Below are 21,109 nucleotides of genomic sequence, written 5' to 3'. Positions count from 1 at the left end.
CAGACAAGCGAAATGCCTTCTATGCTCGTTTCGAGGCAAGCAACACTGAACCATGCATGAGAGCACCAGCTGTTCCAGACAACTGTGTGATCACACTCTCTATAGTCGATGTGAGTAAGACCTTTAAACAGGTTAACATTCACAAAGCCACAGGGCCAGATGGATTAACAGGACACGTACTCAGAGCTTGCGCTGACCAGCTGGCAAGTGTCTTCACTGACATTTTCATCCTCTCCCTGACAGAGTCTGTAATACCTACATGTTTCAAGCAGACCACCATAATCCCTGTACCAAGAATGCCAGGGTAAATGAATATCGCCCCATAGCACTCACATCTGTAGCCATAAAATGCTTTGAAAGGCTGGTCATGGCTCACATCAACACCGTCATCCCAGACACCCTGGACCCACTCCAATTTGCATACCACCCCAACAGGTCCACAGATGAGGCAATCTCTATTGCACTCCGCACTGCACTCTCCCACCTGGACAAGAGGAACACCTGTGAGAATGCTTTTCATTGACTACATCTCAGCGTTCAACACCATGGTGCCCTCCAAGCTTATCACTAAGCTAAGGACCATGGGACTGAACACCTACCTCTGCACCTGGATCCTGGACTTCCTGATGGGCCACTCCTAGGTGGTAGTCAACAACACAGCCACCATGCTGACCCTCAAAACGGGTGCGTGCTTAGTCCCCTCCTTTACTCCCTGTTCCCCCACGACTGTGTGGCCACGCACAACTCCAACACCATCATTAAGTGTGCTGAAGACACAACATTGGTAGGCCATATCACCGAAAACGATGAGACAGCCTGAAGAGAGGAGGTCAGAGAACTGCCAGTGTGGTGTCAGGACAATAACCTCTCCAACGTCAGCAAGACTAAGGAGCTGATAGTTGACTACAGGAAACGGAAGGCCGAGCATGCCCCCATTCACATCAAACGGGCTGTAGTGAAGTGGGTCGAGAGTTCCTCTGTGTCCACATCACTAAGGATCTGTCATGGTCCACACACACCAACGCAGTCGTGTAGAGGGCACGGCATTAATGGCCTCTTCCCACTCTGAAATGCTGAAATTATTTGGCATTTGACCGCAAGATCCTCAAAAAGTTATACAGCTGTACCATTGAGAGCATCTTGACTGACTCCATCACCGCTTGGTAATAGTTCATCCGGGTAGCTATTCGGTTTACTATTTCACTATCTGCATTGACCCTTTTGCAGGAAATTTACTTTAAAAATAAAAAAATGTCTCTCTGCCGTCGGGGGTGGCCACTAAATATTTTGCCCCAAAAGGCTTGAGCCGGCCCTGTAGAGTACTGTCCCAGTTTTGTGCCATGACTGGCATTACTAAGGGGCAAGGTCCCCGTCAATAGAACCTCTCTGGGACTGTGGGTGGTGTGTGTGTGCGTGTGTGTATGTGTGTTTGCGTGTGTGGTGTGTGTGTGTGCGTGTGCGTGTGCGTGTGCACTCACGCGGAGGCGTAGGGGTGTGTTAAAGCAGGTGATGGAGTTTAACAGGGTCTGTTCAGGGTTCAACGAACACACACAGCTCATCCCTCGTAACAGAGGAGAATCACTGACTGGCTGCCGTCCCTACTGCCACAGCAACCCCTCAAACATCCGTTCCCCTCCTCCCCCTTCCCTTCTGCTCCTCCCTCCTCCCCCTGGACTCATCGCAGCCTGGCAGATGAATCGCTCAGACAGGTGAGATGGCTCATCAATATTCATGAGGAGGGACTTCATCTGACTGTACGTGGCCCCTTCCCCTCTCCACTCTTCTCCACTGCGCTGCGTTCGTCCTTCATGGTGAGCAGCACTGTGTCCTCCCTCCCATCCTGCAGGTTAATCTGGGCCTTCTGTGTGTGTGTGTGTGTGTGTGTGTGTGTGTGTGTGTGTGTGTGTGTGTGTGTGTGTGTGTGTGTGTGTGTGTGTGTGTGTGTGTGTGTGTGTGTGTGTGTGTGTGTGTGTGTGCGTGCGTGCGTGCGTGCGTGCGTGCGTGCGTGCGTGTGTGTGTGTGTGTGTGATGGGTGACTCTGTGCCCCCCTAGTGAGGGTGGGTGAGGCAGGCCTGTCATATGGTCCCGCTGAGAGAAAGAGCACCGCACACCCCTCCCCCACTCACCAGGTCGGGTTAAATAAAAAAAAATGAAGTGCCTGCAGCACACCAGGACCAGGGTTGCCTAGCCCATGGGCTAAGGTATATAGTCTATTCACTAAAGGTAGGCATACTCAGTGTGTAGCCTGCCTGCATGCTTTGTTGAGACTGAGAGCCCCGCTCTGAGGTGGTTGTGATGAAAATGGCTGACAGAAATACTGTGGGGGATTTTTCACGTTATTGTCTCAGAATGCTCCTTTCTTAAAACTGGCGTAGATCCATTTTTCATGTGATGATGGGTTAACTCTCTTCTCTGGTGAAGCACAAGAACATTCCTCCTCTGTGAGCCTGTTTGGGTAGTATTGTTGTGCATTATTATATTATAGCCTGTATTATGTATTATTAGAAGGAGTATTTGTATTACAACAAGGTCAATGTTCAGAAGGGACGACCCTATTAAATCAAATCAAGCCATAGTTATTTAGGAGGATCTGTTTTGATTGTGGGTTCTGTTGCAGCTGTAATTGGATGGAGGGCATAATAAAATGTGTTTATCTTACCCTGAAACAGACAGCGGAGAGAGGTTTACCCCTGACAGATGTACAGACGGATGGACGGACCTCCCGTGTGTGTGCGTATGTGTGTGCGTGTCTGTGTGAGTGTGCGTGCGTGCGTGCGTGTGCGTGTCTATGTGTGTGTGTGTGTGCATGTGGGCACGGGTTTCAGTGTGGTGGGAGGAATGGGCTCGTTTCATAAATATATATGTACATATTTGTTATTCAAATCCAAGAATAAAAGCCATGGTGGAAGGATTTAGTCATGCCTGCAATGCAAGGCGAGGGGACCCTAGGGAAGGTAGCCTAGCGGTTAAGAGCATTGGCCCGGTAACTGAATCTCAGAGCCAACTAGGTGAAAACTGTCTATGTGCCTTTGAGCAAGGTACTTAACCCTAATTGCTCCTGTAAATCACTCTGGATAAGAGTGTCTGCTAAATGAGTAAAATGTAAAATGTACATGTAAGCCATGCTAGAGGGAGGGTGTTGGAGAGAGAGAGAGAGGTAGATGTGTTAGAGAAAGAGGGACTGATTGCTTCTATTCATTCTTATTAGCTAAGCACTAGCTAAATATAACGCTTGTAGGGACTGTAGGATAATTCCACCATAAATTTATCCTCCACCACACACACCCAATGCAAATGTGGATAAGACCTGTTTATAATTAGCTTACTACCTGTTTTAATGTATTTGTTGGTATTGCTTAGAGATGCCAGGCTTGTGTTTGATTTGTAGGTCGTGGCGGTTTTTCTATGAAGCTGCTCTAAGCTGAATGATAAAGACATGTATGTAAACAAATAGAACAATTATACAACCTCTATTCTCATAGGCTGAACCAATTGATAGGCCCAGTTACTATGTAGGCTACCCTGCAGTGGGTCTATATAGCTTAGTAACTACTGTACACCAGGGGTCTAGACCAGGGGTCTCAACTCTTACCCTACAATATTTGTTCTGCCTTTAAAAGGATCCATTAGTCTTGACTATAGCTAAGAACTAAAGAGAGGTAGGCTATTTAGCCTGATTATTATGTGTGTATCTCAATAGCGTTATGGGCTTCCTCCTTCCTTTCCTCGTCTTCTTCCTTTCCTCGTCTCCTTTTCTTCACATTGATTCAGTGAGCCAGTTCATTAGAAAGTGCATCGGCGATGTCGTACCCACAGCAAGGATTAAAAACTTCCCAAACCAGAAACTGTGGATTACTGGCAGCATTCACGCAAAACTGAAAGCTGAACCACTGCTTTTAAACAGGGCAAGGTGACCGGAAACATGACCGAATACAAACAGTGTAGCTATTCCCTCCGCAAGGCAATCAAACAAGCTAAGCGTCAGTATGGAGACAAAGTAGAGTTGCAATTCAACGACTCAGACACAAGAGGTATTTGGCAGGGTCTACAGTCAATCACTGATTACAAAAAGAAAACCAGCCCCGTCGCGGACCAGGATGTCTTGCTCCCAGACAGACTAAATAACTTCTTTGCTCGCTTTGAGGACAATACAGTGCCACTGACATGGCCCGCTACCGAAACCTGCGGACTCTCCTTCACTGCAGCTGACATGAGTAAAACATTTAAACGTGTTAACCCTCGCAAGGCTGCAGGCCCAGACGGCATCCCCAGCCGCTTCCTCAGAGCATGCGCAGACCAGCTGCCTGGTGTGTTTACGGACATATTCAATCAATCCTTATCCCAGTCTGCTGTTCCCACATGCTTCAAGAGGGCCACCATTGTTCCTGTTCCCAAGAAAGCTAAGGTAACTGAGCTAAACGACTACCGCCCCGTGCACTCACTTCCGTCATCATGAAGTGCTTTGAGAGACAAGTCAAGGACCATATAACCTCCACCCTACCTGACACCCTAGACCCACTCCAATTTGCTTACCGCCCCAATAGGTCCACAGACGACGCAATCGCAACCACACTGCACACTGCCCACTGCTCTAACCCATCTGGACAAGAGGAATAACTATGTGAGAATGCTGTTCATCGACTACAGCTCAGCATTTAACACCATTGTACCCTCCAAACTCATTAAACTTGATACCCTGGGTCTCGACCCCGCCCTGTTCAACTGGGTACTGGACCTCCTGACGGGCTGCCCCCAGGTGGTGAGGGTAGGTAGCAACATCTCCACCCCGTTGATCCTCAATACTGGGGCCCCACAAGGGTGCGTTCTGAACCCTCTCCTGTAATCCCTGTTCACCCACGACTGCGTGGCCATGCACGCCTGCAACTCAATCATCAAGTTTGCGGACGACACTACAGTGGTAGGCTTGATTACCAACAACGACGAGACGGTCTACAGGGAGGAGGTGAGGGCCCTCGGAGTGTGGTGTCAGGAAAATAACCTCACTCTCAACGTCAACAAAACAAAGGAGATGATTGTGGACTTCAGGAAACAGCAGAGGGAGCACCCCCTATCCACATCGACTGGACAGTAGTGGAGAGGGTAGTAAGTTTTAAGTTCCTCAGCTTACACATCACGAACAAACTGAATTGGTCCACCCACACAGACAGCGTTGTGAAGAAGGCGCAGCAGCGCCTCTTCAACCTCAGGAGGCTGAAGAAATTTGGCTTGTCACCAAAGGCACTCACAAACTTCTACAGCTGCACAATTGAGAGCATCCTGTCGGGCTGTATCACCGCCTGGTAAGGCAACTGCTCCGCCCACAACCGTAAGGCTCTCCAGAGGGTAGTAAGGTCTGCACAACGCATCACTGGGGGCAAACTACCTGCCCTCCAGGACACCTACACCACCCAATTTCATAAAGATCATCAAGGACAACAAACACCCGAGCCACTGCCTGTTCACCCCGCTGTCATCCAGAAGGCGAGGTCAGTACAGGTGCATCAAAGCGAGGGCCGAGAGACTGAAAAACAGCTTCTATCTCAAGGCCATCAGACTGTTCAACAGCCACCACTAACATTGAGTGGGAATTGGGAATTGATGGAAATTGATGGAAAAAATGTATCACTAGCCACTTTAAACAATGCCACTTAATGTAATGTTTACATACCCTACATTACTCATCTCATATGTATATGTACAGTGGGGCAAAAAAGTATTTAGTCAGTCACCAATTGTGCAAGTTCTCCCACTTAAAAAGATGAGAGAGACCTGTAATTGTCATCATAGGTACACTTCAACTATGACAGACAAAATGAGGAAAGAAAATCCAGAAAATCACATTGTAGGATTTTTTTATGAATTTATTTGCAAATTATGGTGGAAAATAAGTATTTGGTCCACCACAAACAAGCAAGATTTCTGGCTCTCACAGACCTGTAACTTCTTATTTTAGAGGCTCCTCTGTCCTCCACTCGTTACCTGTATTAATGGCACCTGTTTGAACTTGTTATCAGTATAAAAGAGACCTGTCCACAACCTCAAACAGTCACACTCCAAACTTCACTATGGCCAAGACCAAAGAGCTGTCAAAGGACACCAGAAACAAAATTGTAGACCTGCACCAGGCTGGGAAGACTGAATCTGCAATAGGTAAGCAGCTTGGTTTGAAGAAATCAACTGTGGGAGCAATTATTAGGAAATGGAAGACATACAAGAACACTGATAATCTCCCTCGATCTTGCGTGGAGCAAGATCTCACCCCGTGGGGTCAAAATTATCACATGAACGGTGAGCAGAAATCCCAGAACCACACGGGGGGGACCTAGTGAATGACCTGCAGAGAGCTGGGACCAAAGTAACAACGCCTACCATCAGTAACACACTACGCCGCCAGGGACTCAAATCCTGCAGTGCCAGACGTGTCCCCCTGCTTAAGCCAGTACATGTCCAGGCCCGTCTGAAGTTTGTTAGAGAGCATTTGGATGACAATGATCCCAAACACACCGCCCGGGCAACGAAGGAGTTGCTTCGTAAGAAGCATTTCAAGGTCATGGAGTGGCCTAGCCAGTCTCCAGATCTCAACCCCATAGAAAATCTTTGGAGGGAGTTGAAAGTCCATGTTGCCCAGCAACAGCCCCAAAACATCACTGCTCTAGAGGAGACCTGCATGGAGGAATGGGCCAAAATACCAGCAACAGTGTGTGAAAACCTTGTGAAGACTTACAGAAAACGTTTGACCTCTGTCATTGCCAACAAAGGGTATATAACAAAGTATTGAGATGAACTTTTGTTATTGACCAAATACTTATTTTCCACCATCATTTGCAAATAAATAAATTAAAAATTCTACAATGTGATTTTCTGGATTTTTTTCCCTCATTTTGTCTGTCATAGTTGAGGTGTACCTATGATGAAAATTACAGGCCTCTCTCATCTTTTTAAGTTGGTGGCTGACTAAATACTTTTTTGCCCCACTGTATATACTGTACTCTATATCATCTACTGCATCTTGCCATCTTTAATGGCAATAAATAATAAATAATAATAAATAATAATAAATAATAATACTAGCCACTAGCCACTTTAAACTATGCCACTTTGTTTACATACCCTACATTACTAATCTCATATGTATATACTGTACTCGATACCATCTACTGCATCTTGCCTATGCCGTTCTGTACCATCACTCATTCATATATCTTTATGTACATATTCTTTAACCCTTTAAACCTGTGTGTATAAGGTAGTAGTTGTGGAATTGTTAGGTTAGATTACTCGTTGGTTATTTCTGCATTGTCGGAACTAGAAGCACAAGCGTTTCGCTACACTCGCATTAACATCTGCTAACCATGTGTTTGACAAATAAAATTTGATTTGATTTGATCTGCACTGATGTGATGGAAAATGTGACAGGTGAAACAAATACACCTACTTGGCCTGAATCTTATTGCTTTCACCTGTCCTGTGTCTTAAGATCCGTGCAAACGAAGGAAAGGAGATGAAGAGAAGAGGCCATGTATGTTGGACATAGTCCTCTACTGCCTCATCCATCCACACGTCTAATCTATCTGTTATCCCTGGACCAACAGCGCGCGTGTGGGTAGCGTGTGTGTCTGTGTAGTGGTGCCATTTGTCAATGTCCACTGTCTTCAGCTCTGTGAAGACTAATGGATTCGGCTGGAGTGGAATGGTGATGGAATGTTGACAGATTGATGTTGCTTGAAGCTTGTCCATCCATTCATCCTTCACAACAGCAAATGTGCATTGCATTCGCCACAGATCATCTCTCTCTAGCCGCTACATTCATAATGTAGAACCCAACCTCTCTCTAACTCTAACTCTCACTCTCACTCTCTCATTCTCTAACTCTCTCACTCTCTTACTCTCACTGTCACGCCCTGACCTTAGAGAGCCTTTTTATGTCTCTATTTGGTTTGGTCAGGGTGTGATTTGGGTGGGCATTCTATGTTTTGTATTTCTTTGCGTTTGGCCGAGCGTGGTTCCCAATCAGAGGCAGCTGTCTATCGTTGTCTCTGATTGGGAATCATACTTAGGTAGCCTTTTTCCCCACCTATGTTGTGGGATCTTGTTCTTGTATTGTTGCTGTTGAGCCCTACAAGGCTGTACGTTTCGGTGGTTTTCTCATTCTTGGTTTTCCTGGTTATCATTAAAGAATATGAGTAACCTACCTCACGCTGTATCTTGGTCTCATTCGAACTACGGTCGTTACTCTTTCTCTCACACTTCTGGGAATGTGAAACAGACATCTTTAAGGAATGTTGTGAGAACCTTTACTGCTCAATAATTTTATCTTTATCCCTCTCTTCATCTGGATGTCACTGTGCCTGCTCGCCTTGTTTAATCAGCAGTTTCCCCCCCAAATAATTGGTGCTGGTCCTGCTAGTAGTGCTGTAGAATACAGAATGGGACAGAGGGTTTTAGTATGCCTCTCAGCTCATCTCTCTTCTGTTGCCTGTGATATCTGACCTATCTTGTCTCCTATACGGCTTGACGTTGATTTGGAGGGCGTTGTTAGCGGAGGGCTGCAATTAGATGAGGGTGTCAGTGAGGGGGGGGGCTGTGGTTGGTGGGTTAGGGGGGCTGATTTACATTTAGGGGGGCTGTGATTGGTGCGTTAGGGGGGCTGATTTACATTTAGGGGGGCTGATTTACATAAGGCTTAGCCCAGATTTGGACACACTCTGAGAGATCTGAGGAGCAGGCCTGAGGGCCACGAGCTAATCATCCATGGCCTGTCAGAACACTGTCACTCCTCGTGTGTGTGTGCGTGCGTGCGTTTCGTGTACGTGCATGCATGTGTGTGAGATCTCAATTGTGTTTGTCTGTGTGGGTTGTTTTTTATGCACTTGATTACATGTCTATTTTCCTGTATTGATGTGTTAAAAATGATCTCTCTTTCGCTCTCTCATTGTTTTCTCAGGGTGGATAGTCTGGGCCAAGTGGGTGGTGGTGGCGGTTAACGCTACAGAGTTTGAGTACCTGGAAGGCAGCATATCCTCAGAGTGGGATGGTAATGTGGGGACATCTCTGGGTGGGGTACTGACACTTTAGCTGTATGCGATATGGATGCCTGCTAGTCTCCATGGTACAGTCTAAGTCAAGGGACCTGTGAATCTGGGGCTCGGAATACAACTGTAGTACAGATTACACAATAGTGCTAGGCAACAACAAACTGTACTAGAACAAACATGAATCACCTATTTATTCAGAAATGTATTCATGAATGTATCAAGGGCACCCTATCTGACAATCTCAAAAACTGTTTCCATTTTCCAGACAACTAGATAGGAAAAGTTCTCTGTCTCTGACTTGCTTTGGAGAAGGAGGGAGCAATAGATGGAGAGAGAGGTTAATCCAAGGATCAGAGTAGAAGAGATCTACTGTCTCTTACTTTATGCTGTATAGTAGTTTAAATGTGTACATTACTACAGTATCCTCTCTGCTTAGACTGGTAAATCACAGAGATGCCATATTCTAGATGTTATCGTGTCATGTATCACACTGGAATTCTAAAGAAAGGAAACAGGCAAAATTATGTTCAGATCACTTACTCTTAGTTAGATATTGTGTTACTTTAACTACACAGTTAAACAAGTGATTCAATGACGTTACATTGGATGTCACGTGTAACGGACCGTTTACACTATGAAGGGGCATCGCACGGTGAAACATCTGAAGCTATTCCCTTTCAATGGTAGGAAAGCGAGAGAACAGAGTGGGAAGGGGACTGTTGAGTGATGCGAGCAAGGTCGAGGGAGCTGAACAGGGCCGGACTAAAATTAGGGAAAGCTGAACTTTATTCAAATCCTCTGCGATATTGCGACGCGACTGACCATAGCTTTCAACCCCTGCTGGATTGATTGACAATGGCTGTTGATACGTAGCACCCACATGAGGGCGAGACTAGCGTGGCCAAGCTAGTGCTGCTTCTGTAGTGTAAATGACCGGTAACTGTTCATTTTGTTTGTGCAGTGGTATGGGTGTTCTAACTCTCGTCTGTCTGTTCCCTTCTCCAGGAAGCAAGGAAGCAGCCCCCTCCATTGAAGTGCGTACCCCTGCTGTGTTTGTGGGAGCTCTTGGGGACTGGGTATGGGGAGGGAAGAGTCTAGGAGAAACACTTTGTTTAGCTTTTTCTCCATTTTCAACAGAGCCACAAAATTTTGGGGGACGGGTATCCGTCTGTCTGTTTGGCAGACGATGGGACAGGTTGTGGTGGGAGTAAATCATAGAGAATGATAGAGGCCTCTAGTGGCTAAAAGGCTGTGTTAGCATGGGTAGCACCATTGAGGACTTCCACCATTTTAATGAAGTCAACTGGGTGGGACTTTCAACTTCATTGTCTGATCCCTCCTGGTGACCCTGTTGGAGTCATGTCCAACCCGGTCATCAGGAAGGATCAGCCAATCGTGAAGAAGATAATTGACTACTTCAAAAGGGAGATTGCCTCAATGGCGCTGCCCATGCTGTCACAGACGCTATAATGGCACAGATACAAAGATGAGCCCTCTATCTATCTCTATGGGCTCAACAGTCACACTTCTCATTTTGGTGGTGTCCCAAATGGCACCCTATTCCCTATGTGGTGAACTTACTTACTTTACTTTAGACCAGGGCCCATAGCTAGACGTCAAAGGCTATGCCTACGTCACAGAACAGGATCAAAGGGTTAGCCTGCTAACTTTCCTATTCTCAAACATGGAGGCTATGGGAAAGCCTCTACAAGGCTAATACCCAGGCAGCCCCTCTCTGTATACTCCATGCCAATGGCCAATGCCGTTCCTACCTCAGTGTTGCCAGAACATTCTATTCCAATTTTCTGTGTACTGTCTGCCCAGTGCAGTCGTCCACAGCTGGACAGTGGTGTAGCCAAAACCGCTCCCCTGGCACTTTATGCCCCCCCCCTTCCTTAACGCTTAATTTTGTCCCTGTCCAAGTTGACATAAATTGATTGGATTAAATCATGTCATTAACAGGCTGGAAAAGCGGTTGCATATGCTCGCCTCGTTCCCCAAAGCAGAGCTGTTTGGCCCTGGTCTCCCCTCTCCCTTCACAGCCTGCTAGTTCTGCTGCCAACACACAACAGCAAGAAGTCCAGACATCCCTCCCCGGCCATGGCTCTCTGGCTCTGCCAAGGCAAAACTAACACCATGGACTGGATAGTAGCTTTAGCTGCCGCTGATGTGTGACGTTCAGGGTTGAGCTCTTATGGATGAGTTGTTAGAGGACTCCTAACTATCCCCTCAAAAAGAGTGTGTTCAAAAGCCTTGGTTTTACCTCTGATATTAAGTGTGTGTGTGTGTGTGTGTGTGTGTGTGTGTGTGTGTGTGTGTGTGTGTGCGTGTGTGTGTGTGTGTGTGTGTGCGCCCTTCACAGTAGCTGGTGAGGAACCAGAACTACAGGGAGCACACAGAAGGCGAGGGAGGTGGAGGAGAGAGAGAGCTGCTTCCTAAGGAGTACGAGGAGGGGCTGGTGGCTTGGCCTACTCAGACCATAGTCGAGGGCCACGCCGCCTTCAGCTTCGGCCAGCCAGACGCATGTCAGAACAGCTAACATATTCCAGCCTGACTCCTGGACACCCACAGCCAAGATATACACACAGACACAAAAAAAAACAACAGTATTGCAATACTGGATTTTCCAGTGTAAAACATAAAACCCGAAGCAGTCTGAACTCTTGTCTTTTAAAAACCTGCTGTTGTGTGAACTGTTTACCTTATTAAGAAATGTCTGCTTATGTTTGGATCCTTATTTCCTTGCCATGATACTGGTACCTAACGCACACTATGGTACACACACAATACAGTATATACACGAAATAGAACTTCACAAGTTACCTTCCATCCTCGCCACCATTGTTCAGTACCCCACCTGAAAAGACTGGTCAATTGAAAGCAGCAAGGTAGAGGAAGGAAGCTTCATAATCCCTCTCCTTTAGTATAGGGAACTTGGGGCTGGAAGGTAGACTGGATCGTATTCATTAGTGCACACCTTAGCAAAATGCTTGGCAATGGAAACAGGTCATTTCAAACAAGTTTGACGTAAGTGGTTTCCAACCGCAACACGTTTTATTACGGTTTGCAGTAATGAATACAACAGACATTATGTATACTAATGGGAGCTCTCTTACATGAAAAACCTTTTGTGTTGAATCAGGGAATACTTAATATATGGCATTCATGGGGTGTAGAAGACACATTTTCTGATCTCCCCAACTATAAAGGCTTTGTATATGAGTTGTGTTGTAGGTAATCAAGGTATATTTGATGATTTTTTTGTGGATTGTAAATTAAACTACCAGGCTTGAGCAAACTGGGATGTGATGTAGTGCTGGCAAGTAGGTGGTAGTGTTTCTCAGTTGGTAGATCATGGCGATTGCAATGGGGCCACCCATATAAAAAGGTATGCACACACTATTGTAAGTTGATTTGGATAAAGTGTTTGCCCAAATGGCATACAAATAAATATTTTCATTTTTTATGTCTTTACATATGTATGATATACACCTCATCTGACACTACAAACCTTTTAACCACATGAAGCCCATGCATGACAACTGCCTGGAACACATCTTGGTCGAGTTCCTGCCAGACTTCTGCCAGATCTCAAAACGATTGGATAGGTGTTTAATTATCAGCTATGATATAGCAGTCTATGCCCGACGGAACAGTTGATGACATAAAACCATTGGTTGATGCAGTACAATGCCTGCGCATCAAGTCAGGTCGGAACTCAACCGTTTTCAATTAAGCGTCATACAGGCAGGGTTATGGGGAATTATGTTTTGCAAGAAATACAAGCCTATTTTATTTAGAACTTAATTTAATAAAAACATGCATGTGATTCAGAAATGTAACAAGTCATTTTAAATGGAGATAAACAATCAAAGTAGTTTATGAAATCATTGGAATGGAGTTGTTACAAATGGAATGCTAAGTACTGCAACACCACCATAATCAGAATCCCGGTTTACACGCTGATAGCCCAATCAAATGAGCCTCCTCTGTCTATACAGTTCCCTCTCAGCTCTAAGGCCACCATGTAGGGCCTACAATCCTTCCTGCACTGGACTGGGTTGAGGAGGCGAGGGCGAGCAGTGTTGCAAGTGAAGAGAGTGTTGAGCATAGCTGTGTACTGTAGCTATTCTTTCTCCCTCCACAGCTCAGTCTTTCTTGGTCCTCTTGGCCTTGGCGATATTCTCCTGACGTTTCTGCTTCTTCTTCTGTTCGCGGTCGCGCACTTCAATCATCTTGGCCAGTTTCCACGACAACAGGGCGCTGGCGATGAAGAGGGGTGTAAGTGCCAGGATGACAGTGGTCAAAAAGCCGTACGGGTCCTTGGCCGCCCATTCCACCAGGTACTCCGCCCACGCCCGCATGTCAATCATCCTGATCACCAACAGCAACTCCAATCCTGGAACATGGGAATGAGGAGAAGGTTTACTATTTAAACATAAGAAGCTTGCAACAAAACATTGCCACTGCCTACACACTGTTGCCCTGCTGAACATTAAACTGCTGACTGGGTACAATTTACTCACCACCAACAGGTGCTGCTACCCCCCCCAAAATAAACACACTTATCTTTTCCTACTTGCACAGACTTTGATAAATTGTTGAGGGGAAATGTACTTTATACGAATGATGTGGTCTCACCTATCTTAAGATGAATGCACTAATTGTAAATTGCTCTGGATAAGAGCCTCTGCTAAATGACTTAAAATGTAAAATGGAAGTAGCCTAGGCTCTGTTGCTACAGCCACACACAGTTTCAGAATCTGGTGACATCTTTTAATTTCAAATCTAACCAATGTTATGTTTACATTGGATGTCTTGTATGCTAGATTATATACCTACCGTGTACTGGTATACAAGTGAAAAACAGTCAAACTGCCTCTGTAATTTTAAAGTCTCAACCACAGATAGTTCCACGCCCAAAAGAGTTATTCCATGAGCATGAAATAGCCTATGCACAACGCACTGAATATACACATTACTTTAGTACTGGAGAAGCAAAAGACAGATTGCCTCTTTACAACTAACATTAGCTTAGCCACTAACCGTTAGCTACATAAACTCAGTTAGCGTCTGTAATCAATTAAGCTAACGTTAGGTAGCTAGCTAGCTTATTTGCATTGTAAAACAGCCTCATCGCCCTAGCAACTTTGATCTAGTTTCGCAGTAAACACAGCGACAACTATTTAAATCAAGGCTATATAACAGTGGTATAATTAGGTTAACATACTCACTTAACAGAGATTTTTGTTTTTATCCCACGCTGATCCGGAACCCTACCACCAGGAAGTTGGTTCTTGCTAGTGGTTATGACGTGTACAGCCTGGCATGTATGGAATTGTAGTTTTATTGTGAAAGAAGGATACCAGTGACCTCAGACTCTAGACAAATTCAAGAAAGTTCATGCGTGCGTTTGAGCAGATCCCTTTTGTGAAGCCGTTTTTCATTGTGTTGCACTACTGGACCAAAAGTGGGCTTGTTCGACATTGTAGATCAGTCAGTCAATCACCACTTACCCACAATGCATCATGGATTTGATGGTCTTGAGCTGATCACTTTTGTCAAGTCGGTTAGAATCGTCGGTCACTACCTTTCAAAGTGTATTGTATAATAGGTACCAAAATTGGTATTGTTCGATGTTGAAGCCGATAGTACAGGCGACTGCTGATTGACTGAGAGTTGTGTAAAGTACTTAAGAAAAAAAGTAGTAAAATACTACTTAAGTAGTTTTGGGGGGTATCTGTACTTTACTATTTTTGACAACTTTTACTCCACTGCATTCCTAAAGAAAATAATCTACTTTTTACTCCATACATTTTCACTGACACCAAAAAGTACTCGTTACATTACAAATGCTTAGCAGGACAGAAAATGGTCCAGTTCACACACTTATCAAGAGAACATCCCTGGTCATCCCTGCTGCCTCTGATCTGGCAGATTCACTAAACACAAATGCTTTGTTTGTAAATTACGTCTGAGTGTGCCCCTGGTTATCCTTATTTTTTTTATATATATATAAATATATATTGTGCCGTCTACTACTCAAATCACGCTACTCATTATTATTTGTAGCTCATTCAGTCACCATTTACCAACAATACATCATGGATTTGATGCTATCGAAAACGGCCTATTGGGTGCTTTCGAGTGGATCACTTTTGTCAAGTCGGTGACCATCGTTAGTCACTGACTTTCAAAGTGTGTTGCATTGTGGGAATAAAAATAGTCTGACTTGCACCTAAATGTCAACTGCATGAAGATCACCAACGATCTATCATGGTCCAAACACACCAAGACAGTTGTGAAGAGGGCACGACAAAACCTTTTCCCCCTCAGGAGACTGAAAAGATTTGGCATGGGTCCTCAGATCCTCAAAATGTCCTACAGCTGCACCATCAAGAGCATGGTTGCATCACCGCCTGGTATGGCAACTGCTTGACATCTGACCTCAAGGCGCTACAGAGAGTAGTACGTACGGCCCAGTACATCACTGGGGCCAAGCTTCCTGCAGTCCAGGACCTATATAATAGGCGGTATCAGAGGAAAGCCCATAAAATAGTCCGAGACTCCAGTCACCCAAGTCATAGATTGTTTTCTCTGCAACCGCACGGCAAGCGGTACAGGAGCGCCAAGTCTAGGACCAAAAGACTCCTTAACAGCTTCTACCCCCAAGCCATAAGACTGCTGAACAACTAATCAAATGGCCATCGGAATATTACATTGTCCCCCCCCCCCCCCATTTGTTTTGTACTATTATATTGACCCCACATGTGACAAATAAAGTTTGATTTGACTTGAAGTTTTGACTGCAATTTACTGCAAGTTTCTGCATTTGCTGTTAACCAACTTCATGCTGCAGTCATCGCCTGCATTGTGGGAGGCTTTATTGTCAACAATAGAGTGGATATACAAATTTTATGTGATATTTGAGGCTCTCTCTCACTAATTGATTATACAATGTACACACACCACAGGAGGTTGGTGGCACCTTAACTTGGGAGAACGGGCTCGTGGTAATGGCTGGAGTGGAATCAGTGGAATGGTAACTAATACACCAAACACTTGGCTTCCATGTGTTCGATGCTATTTCATTCTCGCCATCCCAGACATTATTATGAGTCATCCTCCCCTGATGCACATATATTTCAGTTTGTGATTGTGTGATCAGAGGGTTGGAGACATGTTTATTTCGACATTAAAAGGAACAACTTTTATTTAAGCTACCCTTAAGGTAAATATAATTTACTTAAGTAAAGTTACTTTGAAAAAGTAGTTCACTACCTCCAAATGACTTTCTGAAAAATGATCATGCGTAAATCTGAAATGTCAATGACTACAAATTGCAAGAACAAATCATTTTGCGGTCATATGTTAACGTAATGTGTAAATTAGCCTATTAAACACAACTAAATTTCCAATGAGAATTAGAATTCGTGAAATGTGATGCAAAAGGAAATGATTGCCTACTTCCCCCATATTTTATTTTTTGGAAAAAAAGTAGTGCAGTTCCAGTAGTTAGCTGCATCTTTAAATGGCAAAAACAGTTAACTACTGAAAACACTACCTAGATTTGAAATGAGTTAAACTACCACCAAGCTGCGGCAAAATGTAGTTAACTTACTGGTGGAACTACATGTAGTTAATTACTCCCCGACACTGGTTACAAGTGTGCTTCTTTGAAGGCAACCATCTTGAGACCATGCTGTTTTGACAATTGTTTGGGGTAGGCCAATGTTGGAAAGTGCTCAAAACGCAGGCCTATGTAACTTTATCTGCATCAGTGTTTGTTTATTTGAGTTTAAACCGTAGAAGGCAGTGTTAAATGTCATTTGAATCGATGGCCAAAAGTTTTGGTCACCAGTTTTCTGATATTTAATGAGAAAATAAAAAAGTTGAACTTCACAACAAAGGAGCATCAGGCTGTCTGAACTTCCTGTGTGGAAGTATTGAAACCAAATCGGGGTTGGTCACACCTGCAGTTCAAAGGCTTCTGCACACAGGGGAGGAGAGGGGGTTCTCCTGAAACGCATGCAGGACAACCAGACAGGCACATACCAAGCAGAGAGTTTGCTTTTAGTTGGGATTAATAATGCTCATTATTAGAGGGCAAGGTTTTTCTTTCCTGTTCAGTGAATGAGTCCATGAGTTTCCATGTATTTTTGTGATGTCAAATTTGTAAAATAGAAAATAAAATAAAAATCACAGCATGCAAGAGACCGTAGGTTTGTACTAGATCAAATTATGATTTGCCCACTTGGAATGTGAACCTTTCTGGGCCTAAGCTTAATTGACTTTACAAATGATATGTATTGGTAAGTTGTTAACAGAATATTCCTTATTTAATCAGTAATATAACTTTTTTTTTACTCAGTCATGTTGGTGCTTGAGCTGTGAGATGGATGAAAAGGCTGCTATGAACTGGATAAATATAAGTATTTATTGTTCCATTTCTAAACCAGCCTATTGTTTCAACATAGCATGTTATTCTATCAGCCTATACCAAAGTCTAGGCCTATAGGCTAGTTATAACGTTAATCTATTCACAAACCCTTTATAAATATGGGCATTAATAAAAAGGTACCCCAGTTAACTTACAACACAGGAAAAGAAAATGAAGGCACTTTTGTCAAACGTGTGTGCGTGTGCGTGAGTCCTTGAGCTAGAATGCAATGTTGGAATGTATTCTTGGTATTTACTTTTGTTCATTGGACAGAAAGAGAGAGAGGCCATTGTTAATTGAATAAGGCCCTTATTGATAAAATGATTAGAGAATGGACGAGCCGTCCATATCCTTACGTTCCTCCCACGCCCTCTCCCTCACTGACAGTTGAGCCCTCTGAACTTGCTAAGAAAACAACCCAGTCACTCGTGATGTTATTGAGAGGAGAGAGCCTACGGTTGTAGATGTCTTCTTCAATACCAAAAATGCGGCTTCAACTCTTGCCCCTTTAACCCCTGTGGGAAACTATAAGACCGCCCTTGGATAAGACCCCGCCTTTAAACTCAAACACTAACAAACTTCAGAGTATTTTCGTCTTTTAGTATCCCCCCACCACCACACACTGGGGCCCCGCCTTCTCGCTCCGGAATGGCTTCACAAAGGATTTGCCGACGTTTGGGAATTCCGCCTATAGCTCCTTTTTTTACCGACACTTGTGCGCTGGAATCGGCCCAGGATGACCAAGGATCCCACCCATCTCGGTTAATTTGACAACACAAAGGACTTCGCCGAACCCAAAAGAAACCGCCTACTATTCCAAATAAGGGTCGTCTCTCCATGTACGGCAAACAATCGGCTGGAGTGCCCTTTTCTCTTCCGTATCCCGTTTATATGATCGGGGAGACTGTGCTGCAAGTTACAGCGGTGCAATCATGGCGGAGCGAGTCCAGCAGCCCCCGGCCAAGCGGCTCTGCTGCAGGCCCGGCTACAACCCGGCATGCAGACAGGGGCAGCGGGCTGGAGGAGTACTGTGTGGCGGTCCGGGGTCCGCTCCAGGGGGATCGGGAAAAACACACAACCCCGAATCGCTGCTAGACATAGCGGCGCGGAGAGTCGCGGAGAAGTGGCCCTTCCAACGGGTGGAGGAACGGTTCGAACGTATTCCAGAACCCGTCCAGAGAAGGATCGTGTACTGGTCCTTTCCGAGGAGCGAAAAGGAGATCTGCATGTATTCTTCGTTCAACGCCGGAGGAGAAGAGAGTGGACCTAGCGGGGAAAATCATGAAGAGACTCAGCTGCCTTTCCTACGGGGTGTCACTCTGCTGGAGGGCGGCTGGGTGGACAACGTACTGCAAGTCGGTGAGTATCTATCGCTAGGCTACTGGGAAATATGATGCTTGCCGGGGAATAACAGTTAGCTAACCCACGTTGGTATATCTGTCATGTGGGAGAGAGAATTGACATTATCTACCCGCATTCATTCCATGCTATTCTTTCATTTCCAGTGAAGGGGGCAGAGTAACGAACAGTTTTCCCTTTGTTTTTGCCCAGTGCGCATATAAAATTGCCCTGAGCCGTTCCCATTTGAACGCATAGCACTTTGTTCATATTTTCGTGATCGTTTGTCTTTTCAGCTTTCTGTCCACCTCCAATGGGTAACCAAACAAAAGCCCCTATATCTTTTCACCACTGGATACATTTTATATATGTAGAATGGTTGGGAGGGACAGCGCTTTAAAGCCACAGCGCTTCTATTTTGTTTGCCAAACACCTTTCGTGAGATGTAAGCTTTTTTTTTCTACTGCTTTTCAGCTTTCGTGGGAGATTTTTTCAAGCACGAGAAAATGAGTAGGCTATGAGATGGCACGAGCTAGTGTAGGCTATGCCATTGCCAATATCGCACAGTTATGCGTCCTATTCCATAATGCATTATTTGTAGGATATCGAGTCTAAATAAATATAGGCATTTAGCCTGCTGTGGCCTCAACCCTCCTGCCTCCCTTTACCAGAGCCATAATATTCCTGCATTCATCAGTGCAATAGGCTCAGCTGTCACTCTGCCTCCCCACCTTTGGAAACGCTTCAGCATTTTAATTTCATTACCCTCCCCAGTTCATCTGAATTCTAATGCAATCTGCAAACTTGATTACATATGCAGGATCTTTCCCCATCCCTCCTCCCCTGGTTCTCTCCCTTCAGAAGGATCTGTATTTCTCCAGCTCTTTGGGTCTTGGATCATATGTTGTGCACAACAGTATCCCTCCACCAGCTCCTAGCTGTTTACCAGATTCCTTAGCATTAGTGCTTATTTGTGTGCTGCCTGCCATGTTAGCAAATGAGTGTTGGTTCAGATTTGGTGTGTGTGTGTGTGTGTGTGTAAAAGAGGGAGATGGATGGAAAGAGGAGTTTGTGTGTTGTCTGTCTCATTCTGCATGCTTTCAGGGAGAGGGAGGATGACAGGTGAACCCTCAGCAGGAGGAGGGCCTGTTGTGCTGATTGCAATTTTCGCCCCCAAATTTTTACAGGTAAAATAAAGTGATAAATAAAAGATGCAATCTTCTCCCAGGGGATAGGCTGCCACAGGAGGAACGGCTTAAAAGCAGGGTGACATGGGAGGGAGGGGGCTGTCAACCGCTGGAGGATTTGTCCAAAGTGTGTGTGTGTGTGTGTGTGTGTACTATTGGGGTGTTGATAAAAGACAGTACATGAACAGAGCGAGAAGGCAGAGGTTGTTGTGTGTAAAAGCTAATCTAGTTGAATGAGTCTGTACTCTCCCCGGTGAACAGCTATAAAATGCTCCATATTTACTCGCCTAAGGCCAACTACCAGCCCCCTGGTCTCCTGATTATTTATCTGTTTCTCAAAGACATTAATCACCCCCCTGTACATCAATGCTGAGTCTGAAGAATAGACCAGGGGGAGGGATGGGGGATGCAGTATAAGGAGAGAATGGGTAGAAGAGATGGAGAGAGAGCGAGCCCCAGGACAGCAACACAATTAGACCCAACCAAATCATGACAAAACAAAAATGCTATATGGCATTGACTATGTACAGACTCAGTAACTATTTGCACATTGTTACAACACTGTATATATATATATATATATATATATATATATATATATATATATATATAGCCATAATATGACATTTGAAATGTCTCTGTCCTTTGGCGTTTTGAGTGTAGTGTTTACTGTAAAAAAAAAAAAAAACTTTTGTTTTATCTATTTCACTTGCTTGAGAGAGAGAAATCCAGTGGCAGTCGCTGGACCCAGGTTTGAGTCCCTTTACTAGAGCCCTAATATACCTGCATTCATCAGTGCAATAGGATCAGCTGTCACTCTGCCCCCCCCCCCCCCCCCCCCACACACACACACACAGCCATTGATTGATTGATTGGAGGCCACTTGTGTCAATTACATAACATTTCCCAGGAATTCCTACCTGCAGCAACACTAGTGGACAATGCTGGAAAGCCTGTAAAAGCACAGTGCCTCAAAGTGCCCCAAAACTCCTGGCCCTAATTATGAGCTATGGAGTGGATTATGACATCATGTTGCAGTTATCTGAAAGTAGTTGACTTCATGCTTTTGCTGTGTGCACGTGTGTGTGCCTCCTAGTAAACCATTTCTT

At 44.8% G+C, this 21,109-nt stretch overlaps 2 protein-coding genes and 1 long non-coding RNA gene across 3 annotated transcripts in view; 2 read left to right on the top strand and 1 right to left on the bottom strand.

Moving 5' to 3' along the window:
- The first annotated feature begins 8,944 nt into the window (after positions 1-8,944).
- LOC110536301 (uncharacterized) lies at positions 8,945-12,499 on the top strand. The gene is made up of 3 exons (XR_002475399.3): positions 8,945-9,034; positions 10,041-10,069; positions 11,398-12,499. It is a non-coding gene; the product is annotated as an uncharacterized LOC110536301 (long non-coding RNA).
- Positions 12,500-12,825: 326 nt separating this feature from the next.
- Positions 12,826-14,501, bottom strand: LOC110536300 (small integral membrane protein 15). Its single transcript, XM_021622022.3, has 2 exons — positions 14,270-14,501; positions 12,826-13,434 (listed from the first exon to the last, which is right to left on the bottom strand). Exon 2 carries the CDS (start codon positions 13,406-13,408, stop codon positions 13,184-13,186), a length of 225 nt encoding a protein of 74 aa, XP_021477697.1. The 5' UTR covers positions 13,409-13,434; positions 14,270-14,501; the 3' UTR covers positions 12,826-13,183.
- Positions 14,502-17,457: 2,956 nt separating this feature from the next.
- The window catches only part of LOC110536299 (zinc finger SWIM domain-containing protein 6), an 81,865-nt gene continuing 78,213 nt past the window's right edge, over positions 17,458-21,109 (top strand). Inside the window, exon 1 of the mRNA XM_036936212.2 lies at positions 17,458-18,834. Coding sequence (XP_036792107.2) covers positions 18,408-18,834 — 427 coding nt within the window. The 5' untranslated portion in view covers positions 17,458-18,407. The remainder of the gene's footprint in view (positions 18,835-21,109) is intronic.

Source organism: Oncorhynchus mykiss, chromosome 11 (assembly GCF_057628025.1).
Source record: "Oncorhynchus mykiss isolate SJ-2025 chromosome 11, ASM5762802v1, whole genome shotgun sequence".
NCBI classification, from domain to species: domain Eukaryota; kingdom Metazoa; phylum Chordata; class Actinopteri; order Salmoniformes; family Salmonidae; genus Oncorhynchus; species Oncorhynchus mykiss.
The sequence above is the reverse complement of the archived record's forward strand: the minus strand, read 5'-3'. Positions and strand labels throughout refer to the sequence as shown.